This window comes from Rhineura floridana, chromosome 6, assembly GCF_030035675.1.
Source record: "Rhineura floridana isolate rRhiFlo1 chromosome 6, rRhiFlo1.hap2, whole genome shotgun sequence".
In the NCBI taxonomy this organism is placed as follows: Eukaryota; Metazoa; Chordata; class Lepidosauria; order Squamata; family Rhineuridae; genus Rhineura; species Rhineura floridana.
This window is the reverse complement of record NC_084485.1, coordinates 98,253,185-98,268,323: the sequence shown is the minus strand read 5'-3', so window position 1 is coordinate 98,268,323 and position 15,139 is coordinate 98,253,185. Positions and strand designations below refer to the sequence as shown.

Genomic DNA, 15,139 nt, shown 5'->3' with positions numbered 1-15,139 from the left:
TTTAATATTAGAGTTAATGTAGAGATTCAGGAAGGTTTAAATATAAAAATTCAAAAACTGTACACATGCCTAAATGAAACTTTATCTCTATGCCATGTTCATTTCTTTTTATAACTTATTTGGGATGCTGGACTTAGTTCAAAATAAACAGAGGGCAGCTCTGTTGCTTTTCTCAACCCAACAGTCACTTAAACTACAAATGGGACTCAGGTCAAAGATAAGGAAGCAGCTTCTTTTGACCTGATCTGCGTGTGCTGACTGGGGGCTCGTAATATCCACAGACGCTTGCACTTTTGAAATATGTCTAGGACTGCAGGCTATTCTGGGATTAGAGAATTACAAAGTATAAACACCTCTAATTAATCTAATTAATTAATTAAAGAGAAATTCTGACAAGGTTTTTTCCCCAGTCTGGACATTGTTCCAACCAAAATTGCAAAGATGTTTCAGATTATGACCTTCTCTTTGATCTAGATCAAAATTCTGGTTAATCATGAATTTGATAAATATTAATAAATATTAAAAGGTAGAAAGAAGCTATAGACAGATTTTCTTATTTTTAGACGCGCACACACACACATGCAAAGAGTATGTGTGTAGTTTACACAAGACTTAAAGGCTGCAATCTGGAGAAAAACATGGATAATTATTACTTTTTAAATGCTACAGCTGCCCACTCATAGGCTTAAATGTTGGTTTTCATTGAGAACTTGTATTTTCAGCATCTGAACAAGAACTTGCAAATATTATGTACTTACGGAGTTCCAGGCAACTGTGAGCTTCCCCATTCACTTCAACAGACGGGATCACTTCATGTGCACCAGAAGAATGTGCTTGTGGCGTGCTGCCTATTGCATTTGAATGAATGGGGAAATGCTTGCTGACAGAAGAACTTCATATGTGTCCTGGAGTCTCTGGATTTACAAGATCATTGGATAAGTCAGAATCAGTTTAATATGCTCCTATTCACATTAGAGAATGACTCAAATGATAAATAAAAGTTTTAAGGCAACAGTGTTTACACAGCCAGTGTAAGGCAGCAAGTGATACCTTTTTTGGCAGTTGTGGGCTTGTCTACATTATGCATTACCTGAGCTGAAGGTGATTTAATTAACAGCTGACCTGAACACCTATGCTAAAAACATCCAAGAACAGGTACAGGTATTACCTGAAGCTCACAATTCAAATCTGAAGGACAAATGATTTGGGGGGGGGGAGGGAAGGGGAGAAAATACCATACTACTAAAACTGAGGAGCAACCTTTTTTCCCCTGGCATGGATTAGTAGATTGTTGTATCAGTGTATTATGTTTCTTGTCCCATGTATCTTTACTCAATTGCTTTCTCCAGCAAACTACCCCATCCAAAATTTTATAAATGCTTCTTTTTATATATAGATTTCTTAATTTAAATCAAGAGATGAGTCTGCTGGAAAAGAGTTTTGCCCATTTGTCCACAAGAAACCACTTAGTAAGTTTACAAATCTCAACTTTTAAAAATACATTATATAAACTACAAAAAAAGTTTGATATGTCCTAGGGTCATGGATGTCATGAAAGCTTTTCAGATTTTCCTTACTCACTGAAACAGCTGAATTTCCCTGGATCCAGAATCTCTGCAACCTAATTAGAAACATATTTTGTTCCTGTTTTTGTAAGAGATGAAACTTAGAAAACAAAAAGTAGGATTACTTTTCAAAACAGAGGCTTGACACATGATACGCTGAATTTATAGACACAGAATGACTTCATTAATCAGGTTTTCCTGTCTTGTCAGCATGTTGAACTGCCATACAACTAAAGTTGAATTCAGCTTTTTTGTGTGTGTGTGTGTGCTCTCATATAGGGTGACCATGTGTCCTACTTTACAGAGGACAGTCTTGTCTTTGGAGGCTTCCTCTGTCTGAAGGGCTCCCCAGCCTAACTCCATTTTAAAGATGAGACCCATAAGAAGGGAGAGCAGGGGCCATGGAGCTGCTCACCTAGACAAAAGACTGGGCAGGCACACAGGTTATGTGGTCACAGTCTTCCCCACCATAATGAGATGTACTGCATTTCTGTTTAAATTATAGCAATTATTTCTGTTTGTATCTATGCGTATAAATTAGCATATGCAAATTTTATGCAATTTTTTTGGCCATTTTTGTCAATGTGTGGCCACTTTACTTGCGTAAGAGATTTGCAAAGGAAACCTCTGGTACTTAATCCAGGGAAGAGGAACCTGTGGCCCTCCAAATATTGCTGGACTGAGAGCCAGTGTGGTGTAGTGGTTAAGGTGCTGGACCATGACCTGGGAGACCAGGGTTCAAGTCCCCACATAGCCATGAAGCTCACTGGGTGACCTTGGGCCAGTCACTGCCTCTCAGCCTCATGAAAACCCTATTCATAGGGTCGCCATAAGTCAGAATCGACTTGAAGGCACTACATTTACATTTTTACATGACTCCCATCATCCCTGACCATTAGCCAAGCTGGCTGGAGTGATAGGTGTTGGGTGTCTAGAGAGTCGCAGGTTCCCCAGGCCTGGCCATGGCTGAGCTGCCTGTTGCAGGTCTTGAAAGGCATAAACGTTGAAAATATGGCACAAGATTATGACTATTGGTGCAGAGTAATCATAGTTTTTCCAGCGGGTTGCTTTTTTTTGTTAATTCATGATTATGAAGGCCCACTGGGCATTTTATTAATCAATTGGAATGAACACACACACACAGTGCTTTTTTTTTAATGAGGTACCTGTACTCATATCTTGATAAAAGTGCTGTGGGTGCCAGCACAAAATGGATACCATGTGCAGGGAAAAAAAAGAGAGGTGACAGTACTCTGTATTGTTACTGTCACAAAAAGCTATATATACACACACACACACTTTAAAAAGACCATCTCTCTCTTTCTCTTAGGAATCTCTTAGACAGCGGCACCAACGTTACGACAGTGAATTGAGCTGCCCAATCTGCCTCCAGACTGCTACATGCCCAGTAGAAACCAACTGTGGACATTTATTTTGTGGTAAGTAAATAGGATTATTATTGTTTCACAAATATTTTTTTTTTACAAATTAAAGCTGATTTAGTCTAGATCCAACTCTATCTTGTTTATCTATCTATCTGAATCGGACTTGGTCACCCTGACGGATGACCTTTATTGGGAGGACAGGGGGAGTGCAACCCTGTTATTCTTACTTGATCTCTCAGCAGCTTTTGATACCATTGACCATGGTATCCTTCTGGGCTGACTTGATGAGATGAGTATTGGAGGCACTGTTTTACAGTGGTTCCAATCCTATCCCCAGGGTCACTGTCAGAGAATAGCATTGGGTGACTGTCTTTCAGCCCCATGGCAGTTGTGCTGTGGGGTGCCACAGGGAACCATCTTGTCCCCCATGCTGTTTAACACCTATATGAAATCCTTGGGAGCAGTCATCAGGAGCTTTGGGGTGAGGTGTCAGCAGTATGCTGATGATACCCAGCTCTATTTCTCCGTAACATGTGAATCAGGAGAGGTTGTGCAAGCCCTGGACCACTGCCTGGACTCGGTGGTGGGCTGGATGAGGGCCAATAAACTGAGTGTGAATCCTAGCAACACGGAGGCACTGTGGGTTGGTGGTTCCTGAGTTCAGATAATTGGTCAGTTGCCTGCTTTGGATGGAGTTGTACTCCCTCTGAAAGAGCAGGTCCGTAGTCTGGGGGTGCTCCTGGAACCATCTTTGTCACTAGAGGCCCAGATGACCTCCGTGGCTAGGAGTGCCTTTTACCAGCTTCAGCTGGTAAGACAGCTGCAGCCGTTTCTGGACCGGGATAGCCTGACCACTGTTGTCCATGCACTGGTAACCTCCAGGCTGGATTATTGTAATGCGCTCTATGTGGGGCTGCCCTTGAGGTTGGTCCAGAAGCTGCAGCTGGTGCAAAATGTAGCAGTGAGACTGCTCACTGGGGCAGGGTATCGCCAACATGTCACCCTGCTGCTGAAAGAATTGCACTGGCTGCCCATTTGCTACCGGGCCAAGTTCAAGGTTCTAGTTTTGGTGTACAAAGCCCTATACAGCTCGGGACCAGGATACCTGAAAGACCGTCTTATCCCTTATATACCCAGTCGATCACTGCGCTCTGCAGGTGAGGGCCTCCTGCAGATACCATCTTATCAGGAGGTTCGTTCTGCACAATATAGGAAATGGACCTTTAGTGTGGCGGCACCTACCCTGTGGAATTCTTCCCCTTGAATATTAGGCAGGCACCATCTCTGCTATCTTTTCAGTGCCTTTTGAAAACTGTCCTTGTTCAACAAGCCTTTTATGTTGAGACCTATCCCAGTCTGCGTCTGTTAGAATTGCTTGTTAATATGTTTTTTTAATAATGTTTTTAACCCTTTTTAAAAGATGTTTTTAAAGCTTTTAAAAATGTTTTTAACATTGTTTTGTTTTAATGTATTTTAAGGTCTGCTTTTATGATGTTTTAAAGTGTTTTTGGCACTTCTGTTTGCCACCCTGAGCTCCTGCTGGGAGGAAGGGTGGGATATAAATCAAATAATAAATAAATAAATAAATTTGCCTTATTCTATATACCTTATATACAGACAAGTTTAATTTTTAAAAAATGTGATGAAAGAGAAAATAGTTGAAGAGACAGTAGGAAATTTCCTACTAAATAACATCCAAGTATTGGTAAAGAGGGAGTCTAACTTAATCCCTTGCTATTAAAATGAATAGGATTTTTAATATTTGGAGTATTGTTAGATTTTCAGTCCAGTAAAAGTACCTTTTTGATAACTAACAAGGTGACACATAGTGCCCAAGCAGGGCCCCAATCCAGACATTCTGTTCTGCATATAGAACAGCTAGTGTTTCCCTTGCAGATGAAAAATCAAACTGCACCCAGACTCTTTTCCACAGTCGCTTATGCTCAAAGCTTGGCCAATGCGGCTTACACATCCATGTATGAAATGCTACAAGTGGTATTTTTCTTACTATATGTGGTCCTCTTTATCATCGTCAAGCAAAGAGAGGGTGCTCAGAGAAACAACTATCAGGCCCCATCTTTACCTACTTAAAGATAAGCAGTAACTATTACTGGTGAATGATCCAGTTCTTGTATAGGTGTGCTTTCACTAACCTTGACATTCCATGTATTTGCACATATAACCATTTCTGTCTTTGTTATATTTAAATAAGATGCAGCAACAACATTCCTTCATCCATTACTATAGTACTACTAGTGATGCATTAAAAGGTTTGTGATATCTAGAAAGTCTTGTATACAATAAACAGGAAACAGATACATCTGAGGCCCAGAGTATCAGCTCTGTATTTAACAGTTCCAGTGGAGTCAATGGTGTGGGCAAAAGGCCAAAAGAAACAGCAGCTATAGCAAACAGAACAAAAGCAACTCACAGTCAAAACCATTACCCTAATCTAAAACAAGTTCTTAAATTCTAACACTTGAGGGCTAAGTAACTCAAAAGTGACTTGTATTAGTTGGAAAACTGATAGGTAACAACCAACAAAACAACAACAAAACAAAACTAGGCAACAAAATTAGTGCCACATAAGGACTTGTGCATAAATTTGTCCAACTACCAAAAGATGGTGAAATCAATCTCCTTATCACTAGTGCATGCCATCAAAATAACAGTGGTATTCTGGCGCCATTAATAATATCAGTGGCAAGATACCTATGGATGTATCTTGCTCCTGCTCCACAATGCTGGTAGATACTCGTTTGTTTCTTTGAGGGGAAGTATGTATTAAAGGCTGCACACAGTGTTGCCTATTACATTCTGCAATAGCAGAACAGAACTCATAGCAAAGTGGCATAGTATAAGACAGGAATGGGAAAACTGTGGTAGAAACCCTGGTATAATATTACCTCCATGGCTTTTAGTGCCAGAGCAAGGAGCAGTCTCATCTACCAGGTCCAAAAAGGTAAGCTGGAATTGATGGCTGCCACTGTCCCACTTTGTCTGTTGGGATACTTATAGTCAGCAACATTATTGTTTTGTAGCACCAGGAATGCCATTGCACCATACTACAAGCATTTTAGATTAGGGCTATCTCTGATGCCTTGCACTATATCCTAAGGGTTATCAGAAAAACCCCACTCTTCCAGGATCAGTGCAGTGTTGTACCAGTAGAGTACTGTAAGGAAACAGTGAGAAATTCAGGCCTTTTGGAATGCAAAGAGGAGCACAACTGCACATCTCTGTTCATGCATATCTCTGTTGCACTTTGGCAAGGTGGCATAAGCCACCGTTTGTTGTTTTAGCAGCTGAAGTTGGGGAGTCATAAGTCTGAGACATAGCTGGAACTGCCACGGATGTGATAGGTCACAGTCAAAAGGGCCTGTTTACGCCTATGATGTGTGAGGCTGCTGTTAAAGCCATAATCTCCAGCCCTCTTGTTTCCTCACAGCTGAATGAAGCTGTATTCATTGGAAGTAAAAACAAAACAAAACCCTTCATCTTACAGAAAATGATGAAACTGAGTTTATCATACTTTGGACACATCACGAGAAGATATGATTCACTAGAAAAGACAATAATGCTGGGAAAAACAGAAGGGAGTAGAAAAAGAGGAAGGCCAAACAAGAGATGGATTGATTCCATCAAGGAAGCCACAGACCTGAACTTACAAGATCTGAACGGGGCAGTTCGTGACAGATGCTCTTGGAGGTCGCTGATTCATGGGGTTGCCATAAGTCGTAATCGACTTGAAGGCACATAACAACAACAACAAACTGAAGCCCTACTTTCAAAAGAGAGAGAGAGAGAGAGAGAGAGAAGGGGAAAGAAAAAAGGATTGAGAAAGACTTAACAGCAGCATCACGTTATAATGAGTCTTCCTCTGGAGAGGGATCAAGAAATGCCTGGTCCTTTACAAATACAGTCAACTGTATCACAGATTTCAGAGGTCCCATGCACTGGTCTTCCTTTATATCATGTGATTCTCACAAAGCTGACTTATTAAAGATGCGCTGGAATTTCTGCCTGGGAAGAAAACTGAGCTTTAAAGCAGTTTTAGGAAAAGTCAAATCTCCACAATAAATGACAGACTTGGGATCTCTTGCAACAAATGAGCATTTAATTACATAAAAGACAATAGTTTGGAAAGGCTCAATCATATTTGCTTTCTTTCTTAAGCCACAGGACCATCCATAACCCTAACCACAGAACAAAATTAATGGTTTCCAGATTAGGCAGCTCTTTATGATGAATGAATTTGAGATACAGTATATTATTTTCATTTCCCCACATTTATACAGTGTTTGCCCTAAAAAGGCACCATGTTTAACCTGATCATATTGCAACACGTCTGGATGCAATACATTTATCTCACAAAAGGGTCCATATTTCATCTGGTCAAGGTCTCTGCTGTAAAAAAAAATCTTTCATGCATTTAATCATACTTGCAGATGAACTGCTTTCTTTTCCCTTGCACTCTTCATTCTAATATTAGTATGCCGCAAGTAAAGAGCAGAAGTAAATTAAGTGTCCAGCACCAGACTCCTGCCCCAAACAAAGACTAGTTGGTTGTAGCAAGCCAGATGGCTCTAGTAAGAGAGTCAATCCACACAATACTAAGGTCAAACAAAAATCTCAAGAGTTTTCCTTGACCTCTTTTGCAGAGTGGCCACAGTGGTCAATTCCAGGTTAGATTAGTGCAACACATCCTGCATGGGGCTACCCTTGAAGAGGGCTTAGAGACCGCAGCTGATGCAAAATGCAGCAGGCAGGATGCTCTTGTTGTGCTTTCCAGACCATAATTTGCTGGTTTCATAATTGCTCTGGCTTCAGATTCATTTGCATACTCACTTAAAGGTGTTGGTGCTTACATGTAAAGTCCTGATTCAGTTAGGACCAGGATTTCTAAAAGACCACACCTTCTATAGCTAAATTTTTCCTCCATCTCAAAACATTTTATTTGAACATTTTATATTTTATTCAATTTGACATTAAGAAGAACAAAGGTGGGCAAATGTCATATCTAACAAACATTGTTATCTGATGGCATTAAATGGTGATTGACTGTGACTTAAAGGAAAAATGAATGATCATTAGTCTGTATTATTGTCAGGAATTCCTATATTTCTTATAGCTCAAACCATATGTCCAGGAAATGGAGTAGAAAGCTGATCCTGGGCCAATATTATTTTTCTCTAATTACTAATAGCCAACAGAGTGTTTCTTGGAGGCCTCACAAAACTCTGCAGCTTGCTGGATTAAAAGTAGATTTGAGGTCAGTTCTTAAAATATGGATATGCACAAATAGCTCTGCTTGAGAGAGAAGGGGAGAGGGAGAGATCTGCCTTCCCTCCCTCCCTTCCTGCTTTGTTGTGGTGAATGAGTCAACAGAGAAAAGCGATTTGCAAAACATGATTTTAAGGCCTTGAAAAGCTGATATAATTCTGTTTTGAGATCTGTATGTGGACAGACATTTGTGCCTATAATATGGTTGCAACTTGCAAGCGGTATCTTTGATTCACATGAAACTCCTAGGATTCATTAAACTTTCAGCATATTGGACAGGGCTGTTGCTAGCTGCTTAAAAGATTCGGGGCATGACCTCCTGACTCAAACTGGCGCTGTTCTTTGCAGCATACCCAGCCACCCTAGACAAAGTGAAAAAGGGAGGAAGAGGCAGGAGATCTGCCTCCCCCCAAATCACCCCTAACTATGTTCCTGATATTGGAGTATCCCATGGTGTATCCAGATGCATTTGTTTTCTCCATCTTTTTGCCCTAATTAATTTTTACCCATCAAAACAGTTGTGAGAAAACCACATACCTCGTCAAATCATATCTGCATAATTTCAGGGGCAGCATTAGTGAGGCCTTAAAAAAATCCTGCAGGGCCAACATTTTTAATGTTGCTGCTCTTCTGCTGTCTCCCAAGCTGGTGAGGCTCATTTAACATCAACACAAAATCGTGCCTTCAGTGTCATCAGTCCAGTTCTCTAGAATGCTCTGTCAACAGAGATACAGCAGGCGCCTTTTGTTTTAACTTTTAAGCGCCTGCTGAAAACCTTTCTGTTTTGCCAGCCTTATGCAGGAAATTACTGAACCTAACAGATTCTGATGTGATGGATTAATTGAAATGTTTATTTTGACTATGGTTATGACAATAAGATTATCATAATTAGTAATGAGATGGATTAATCGATATGCTTATCTGGAAAAAAAAATTGATAGATATATTTCTTAAAGAATTGAAACCTCTCTTTGACTTTTTGTGGAAAGAATAAAGTAATGTTTATGAGATTTGATGATTAAGTAAGATAACTACTGGAGGAAAGTGATTTTATAATATGACTTAAGAGACAGGATTGTTATATATTATAGACTTATAACTGATTTGATCTTTGACAAATGGGAAGTCAATATTTTACTCTTTATTTTTTTTTTTTGTTTTTTTTTCTTTTTTTTTTTTTGTTTAACTATTTTTGATTTTGTTTTTTGTCTTTGAATGTTTTATGATTTCGTCTTGTATGTTTTATGAAAATCTGAATAAAAATTATTGAAAAAAAAAAAAAAAGAAGATGGGTTTTTTGCAGCAATCAACCTTTGTTTTTATTGTATTTTTTGAAATTCTATGGTGGTGATGGTTGTTTTTAAACATGCTGTAAACCACTTTGATGTTTTTAACGAAATAGCGGTATACAAATATTTTTATAAATAAATAAACCATACACTAGATTTCCATTCACATTTTATTGAAAGTAGGTCATACTGGGGTGACTAATAACTTTGATAGCTTCTGTTTTTGCCATTTTCCGCAGCAGTATTCCTACACTCTGGGTAGGCTGTTGACTAGGCTGTTGATTTCTGTTAACTAGTTTGGAGATGGATATTTGATAGTGTGGGAACTGGATTAGTGTGAAGAAGGGGAAACAGGTGACCAAGGTATCTTGCCGCTATGTAGGTCTTCAGTTCTTATAAGATTACTTCTTTTTCTAGGTTCCTGTCTGATTGAATACTGGAAACATGGATCCTGGCTGGAGGCAATCAGCTGCCCACTCTGCAGACAGAAAGTAAGAGTTTTCTCTGTAATCACCTGCTCTTTGACAGTTACAAAAGGAGGTGGAACTGTACCAAGAATAATCCTTCTAAATTTACAGGCTACTACAGCTATCTGCATCTCTCATGTGATGCCTGTCAAATCAGGAAACTCCCATCAAATATTAAACAATGAGCTTGGCAGCTTTTTATTATGGCTTCTTGTATAGCATTCTGCTCGCCTAAGATGAACCCCTTGTACTCTTCTGACCCTGGCCACTGGCTACATGCACAGCATGCGTTAGCAGAATGCACAAAGATCTCAGAATAAGAAAGGGGGTCTCCAGTGGAGGAAATTGACCCACTGGAGGATGAAGCAAATGAGTCAGGGGTCAAAGAGACAATAATGAAAAGTTTACTAAAACTATAAAACAGCATTGATTTGTCTTTTAAAGCAGATGTGAAACTTGCATTTGTTCTAGTTCTAATCTAAAGAGCTTCTTCTTGTTTTTTACCACCTCAAGGTCATTCTTCTGTACAATGTCTCTTGTGAAAATCAGCCTGACAAACTGAGCCAACGAACTGTATACAATATCAAAGATTACAACAAACGCTTCTCAGGACAGCCTCGGCCTGTAAGTGGCAACATTTCTAGTTTGCAAAAATTAGTTTCCTATTTGAGGGTGCTCATGATCATTATCATGCCACACAAAATGACTCAACTCCTAAAAGTGACAGTGAATATTCCCATTAACAAGAGTTTCCTCTTCTCCCAGGCATTTTAGCATGTGTTTTTAAATTGCTTTTTAAAAATGTGTTTTTAAATTTGTATATTTGTTTTTAATGTTTTTAACTGTTGTAAACTGCCCAGAGCACTTCAGCTATGGGGCGGTATACAAATGCAATAAATAAATAAACAAACAAAAAATCCACAGGCATGTATTTTAAATGGAGCAGTAAGTTATTTGAAAGGGTAAGTGTAATGGCCATCAAACCACCACTACCTGGGGTGATTAGAAAAAGGAGGGAGAAGGGTTGCCATCTGGATGTTTGTTATTGTTTCGTCAGATTTTACAATATATGGGCCCTTGCCAGTCTCCTACCTAACAAATCCAACAGCAATATTAGCAATAAAAATGAGACTTTCAAAACTTACCCAAAATTTCATGTCTAGCTTACAGATTATCTTTATGACATGCCACTTCTTTTCAACCTTGCCATACAAAGAATCTTCACACTGGGTGGCCTTGTGTGGATCTTCTTCCTCAGAGTTGTCATCTGCTGTTTTGGAACCATCATGTGCGTAACCTCTCCATTTGATGGGATGCCGGAACCTCTTTGTGGAATTCTGGGTGTGTTTGACGACCTAGTTGTTGTGTTCCTACTTTTAATTTGTATGATAAACATTTGCTCTCAAATGGATTCAGGAGGAGTAAATATGGCAAACTCTACAACACAAAACATTCTGTTAGAATCATAATGGCCTGAAGCACTGATTCTTCTCAAACGTAAAAGTGAGCAGACCATGACGTCCTTTCTTGATCTCTGGAAGCAATACAGAATGCCGTTAGCTTTGAAGAATGCTAAGGATTGACACACTGCACTGGAGTTTACAGAAGAGCAACAGAGAATATGCTGGGTGGAGGTTCTAATGTTAATTATGGGCTAACACCCAAATATGTCCACAAGTCTCTAGAAATGCACTGCTGCTCTTCTAAGAAGACAATTTCACATCTGTGGTAATTACATTAACTTCTGGGAGGCATGATAGCCAAGATCTTATTCAACTGTTTCATAGCTCAACAGCTCAGATACGGCTAGCAAACGTTAAGTACAATTAAACTTGAACTTGCAACTTTTATTATTGTAGCATCATCAAAATGACTTATACTCTTTGCATATACATGAATAAAAACCTAAAAGAAAAGATGTACATGTGTGTTTGGCACACACAGAAAAAAAGTTGTCTGCTTAGGTGGGCTGGAGGATTGAGCAGCTTACTGAACTAAGATAAGACTTTATGATGCACAGTATTATACAGTCACAAGAGTGGCTGTATACTATAGCCAGCACAGATTTTTCACATTCCGCAATGTTAAATTTAAAATACCCCCTTATGTCATACTGCTGCTTCCCATAAGCTCATTTCAAAACAAAACCTTACAAAACATATAGTCCTGAAGTCAGAAACGCTTGCTTAACAACCCTCTACAGTTTCATGGTGATACACAAAACAGAGAGAATTGAGAGTTAAAGTGTAAAAAGAGAGAAAAAAATTCAGACCCTTGTTGGACTTTTTTCTGTCAGAGTTCTCATAATTTGTTGAATTAAAAACCAGCTGTGTTCACAGAGTACCTGTAACCCTACTACTGACCTTGCCCCATACTCTGACCTTTATCTTCTGCAGTTTAGAAGTTAAAAAAAAAATGCCCGGCTGATATTAAGAAATTTAGCATTTGAGTCAACGATAGGCATGGGCATACTCAGAAAGAACCAACTGTCAGTGTTCTAAAAACCAGACTCACAGCTGTTTGGTTTAGCTAATCAGGGCCACACCCACACCAGACCTTTACTTCACTTTAGACACTCATAGCTTCCCCCAAAGAATCCTGGGAAGTGTAGTTCGCGAAGGGTGTTGAGAATTGTTAGAAGACTCCTATTCCCCTGACAGAGCGCCAACGCACAAAGTGGTTTAACAGTCAGCTGCTCTGAACGAAGCTCTGTGAGGGGAACAAGGTGTCCCCTAGCAACTCTTAGCACCTTTCACTAACTACACTTCCCAGGATACTTTGGGAGATGTCATGACTGCCTAAAGTGTAATAAAGGTCTGGTGTGGATGTGGCCAGGCACAGCTTTGGTTTAAATTTGGGTGGGAGACTACATGTGCCTGCTGTAGAATAAAAACACTCGGGGAAATGCTGAAAAACAATGATATTGTTCGCAATATTTTCCTTTTGGAAAGGAAAGGGGCTTTCCCTTTTCTCAGTACCCACCCAATCTCCTCCCCTCCCCCTTCCCCCCTCCCTGCTCCTTCCCCAGGCAGTTTCACCTTTCCCAAGCATGATTGCACAGGAGAAAATCCCACTGAACTCAAAACACATGCAAATGATCAAACCTGCCCTCCTCCTCCCTGCCCTCTTGCCCCTTCCCTTGCCCCTCCTCCCCCATCCCCTTCTTCCCCCTCCTCCCCCCTTATGGTCAGTTTTACCTATCCTAGTCATGATTGCACGGGTATAAATCCCATTGAACTCAATAAGCATGCAAATGATAAGTCCTGGCTTTCCCCTCCTTCCCCTTTCCTCTTCCTTCATCCTTCCTTCTTCCTCCCCTCCCCTCTTCCTTCTTCCTCCTGCCCTGCCCTGCCCTTATCAGCCCTCCCTCTCCCATGGCCAGTTTTACCTATCCTAAGCATGATTGCATGGGAGTAAATCCCACTGAACTCACTAAGCATGCAAATTATCAAACCTTCCCTCCTCCTCCCCTCCCCATCCTGTCTGCCCCCTCCCCTTCCTCCCCCTCCCCATCCCCCATAGTCAGTTTCACCTATCCTAAGCAATGCCATTGAACTCAATAAGTATGCAAATGATCAATCCATGCTCAGCAAACTTGCACAGGATTCCACTTCTTACCTCCCTGATTAAAAAAATGAGAAATTCACTAATAGGAAAAAATACCCTTGAGGTTTAAGAATGTAAGAATGTATCTATAGCCAACAGATATTTCTATCAAACTTTAAAAAGCAGGGACATAGTAAATGCACCAGGAGAGCAAGAGACCTGACCTCCTCTCTGTACTGCCCTACAAATTTGTAAAAATGGAAACACCATTTGGGTTGGTCTACACAGGAAGTGGATTGGACTGTGAAAGACCAACCCAAATTGTGTTTGCATTTTGACAAATTTGTAGGGCAGTATAAAATCTCAGAGAGGAGGTCAGGTCTCCTACTCCCCTGGTGCCTTCACTATAGCTGCCCAATTTCCCTGCTTTTTAAAATTTGATAGAAATATCGGTTGGCTATAGGTACGTTCTTAAACTGCAAGGTTTTTTTTTTGCTTATTAGTGAATTAGAAATGCATGTATAAGGATTGCGATTTGGGTATGTTAGCCAATAGTTGCAAGTGTCATAATACTGCCCAGAGTTACTATAATAATTTTTAAAAAATCAACACCCCAAAAATGGATACGAGGGAATTAGATAGATTAGAAAAGTAACCTTAGAACACTATTATCTGATTCTTTTGAACATAAATACGATCTTTTAAAATCAGCTCCTCATGTTGAGCCTCACGGTTGCAATTGTTTTGGTTTCATTGTTTGCAAGCTTTGTGGTACTGTATGCTGTTTCATATACATCCGTATAGTAACTTAAGACAAACCAATGGCAAACTTATGATATCTGATATAAGCACAAATATCTTAAGAAGCATGGGACTATATAAACAAGAAGGAATTACCAGAAAGATCACTTTCTCTCAGATATCCCTACCCAAACCTTAAGATCCTCTTCAGAGACTCTGCCCCCACCAAGTGAATTTAGGTGGGTGCGGTGCCTAGCAAGGCAAGGGCTGTTTTGGTACCGACACTTCAGGAATAGCCTCCCCAGAGACTCATCTGGTGCCTTCTTCTATGGTCTTTTTCCCCCAGTGCAGTTAACAGTTAAATCTGGGTGAATAAAGAGATTATTCAGCCAGAATTTTAACCTATGTTTTATGCAAGGACATTTTTTTTTGCTGTCCTTTAGTTTTATTTTTTAAATTAAGATTAAAAATATTGTGTTTTTAATATTCCGCTGTAATATTTTGCTGTAAGGTAATATTTATTGATGGTTGGCTATTTAAATCTAATAAATAAATTTTAAAAAATTAAAATTCAATATAGTTTAAATGTAACCTCTTATGTGTTTTTGTTGTGGATAGAATTCAGGTTGTTATATGCTAGCTGAGCTAAGAATGTATATAAATATAAATAATTGTTCACAGTGTTCTGAAGCTTGTGTTTCTTCTTTTAACAATGCATGTATGTAAATCCTATTTTTTAAAAAGACCCTGGTGAAATAAATGCTACAATCATGGGTTAGCAGGAACAAATGCAAGGCAAGTTCATGGAAGCAGTGCTGGCAGTAGGAGCAAACAGCCACAGACCTCTTGTTCTGGGCAGGAGC

The 15,139-nt window shown here is 39.7% G+C and overlaps 1 protein-coding gene and 1 long non-coding RNA gene across 8 annotated transcripts in view; one reads left to right on the top strand and one right to left on the bottom strand.

The window, feature by feature from the left end:
* LOC133387759 (uncharacterized) overlaps positions 1-12,559 on the bottom strand; it is a 40,961-nt gene extending 28,402 nt beyond the window's left edge. For all 6 annotated transcript variants that reach the window (XR_009763547.1, XR_009763551.1, XR_009763549.1 and 3 more), the window contains exons 1-2: positions 11,135-12,559; positions 759-914 (exon numbers count right to left, since the gene is read on the bottom strand). This is a non-coding gene — a long non-coding RNA (uncharacterized LOC133387759). The remainder of the gene's footprint in view (positions 1-758; positions 915-11,134) is intronic.
* The window catches only part of LOC133387758 (E3 ubiquitin-protein ligase RNF170-like), a 45,059-nt gene extending 30,255 nt beyond the window's left edge, over positions 1-14,804 (top strand). The window contains exons 2-6 of one of the 2 annotated variants that reach the window (XM_061633215.1): positions 1,397-1,469; positions 2,896-3,004; positions 9,940-10,013; positions 10,503-10,613; positions 11,153-14,804. In XM_061633215.1, coding sequence (XP_061489199.1) covers positions 1,419-1,469; positions 2,896-3,004; positions 9,940-10,013; positions 10,503-10,613; positions 11,153-11,458 — 651 coding nt within the window. In that variant the 5' untranslated portion in view covers positions 1,397-1,418 and the 3' untranslated portion in view covers positions 11,459-14,804. The remainder of the gene's footprint in view (positions 1-1,396; positions 1,470-2,895; positions 3,005-9,939; positions 10,014-10,502; positions 10,614-11,152) is intronic. The other variant, XM_061633216.1, reaches the window with a different exon arrangement.
* Positions 14,805-15,139: the final 335 nt, after the last annotated feature.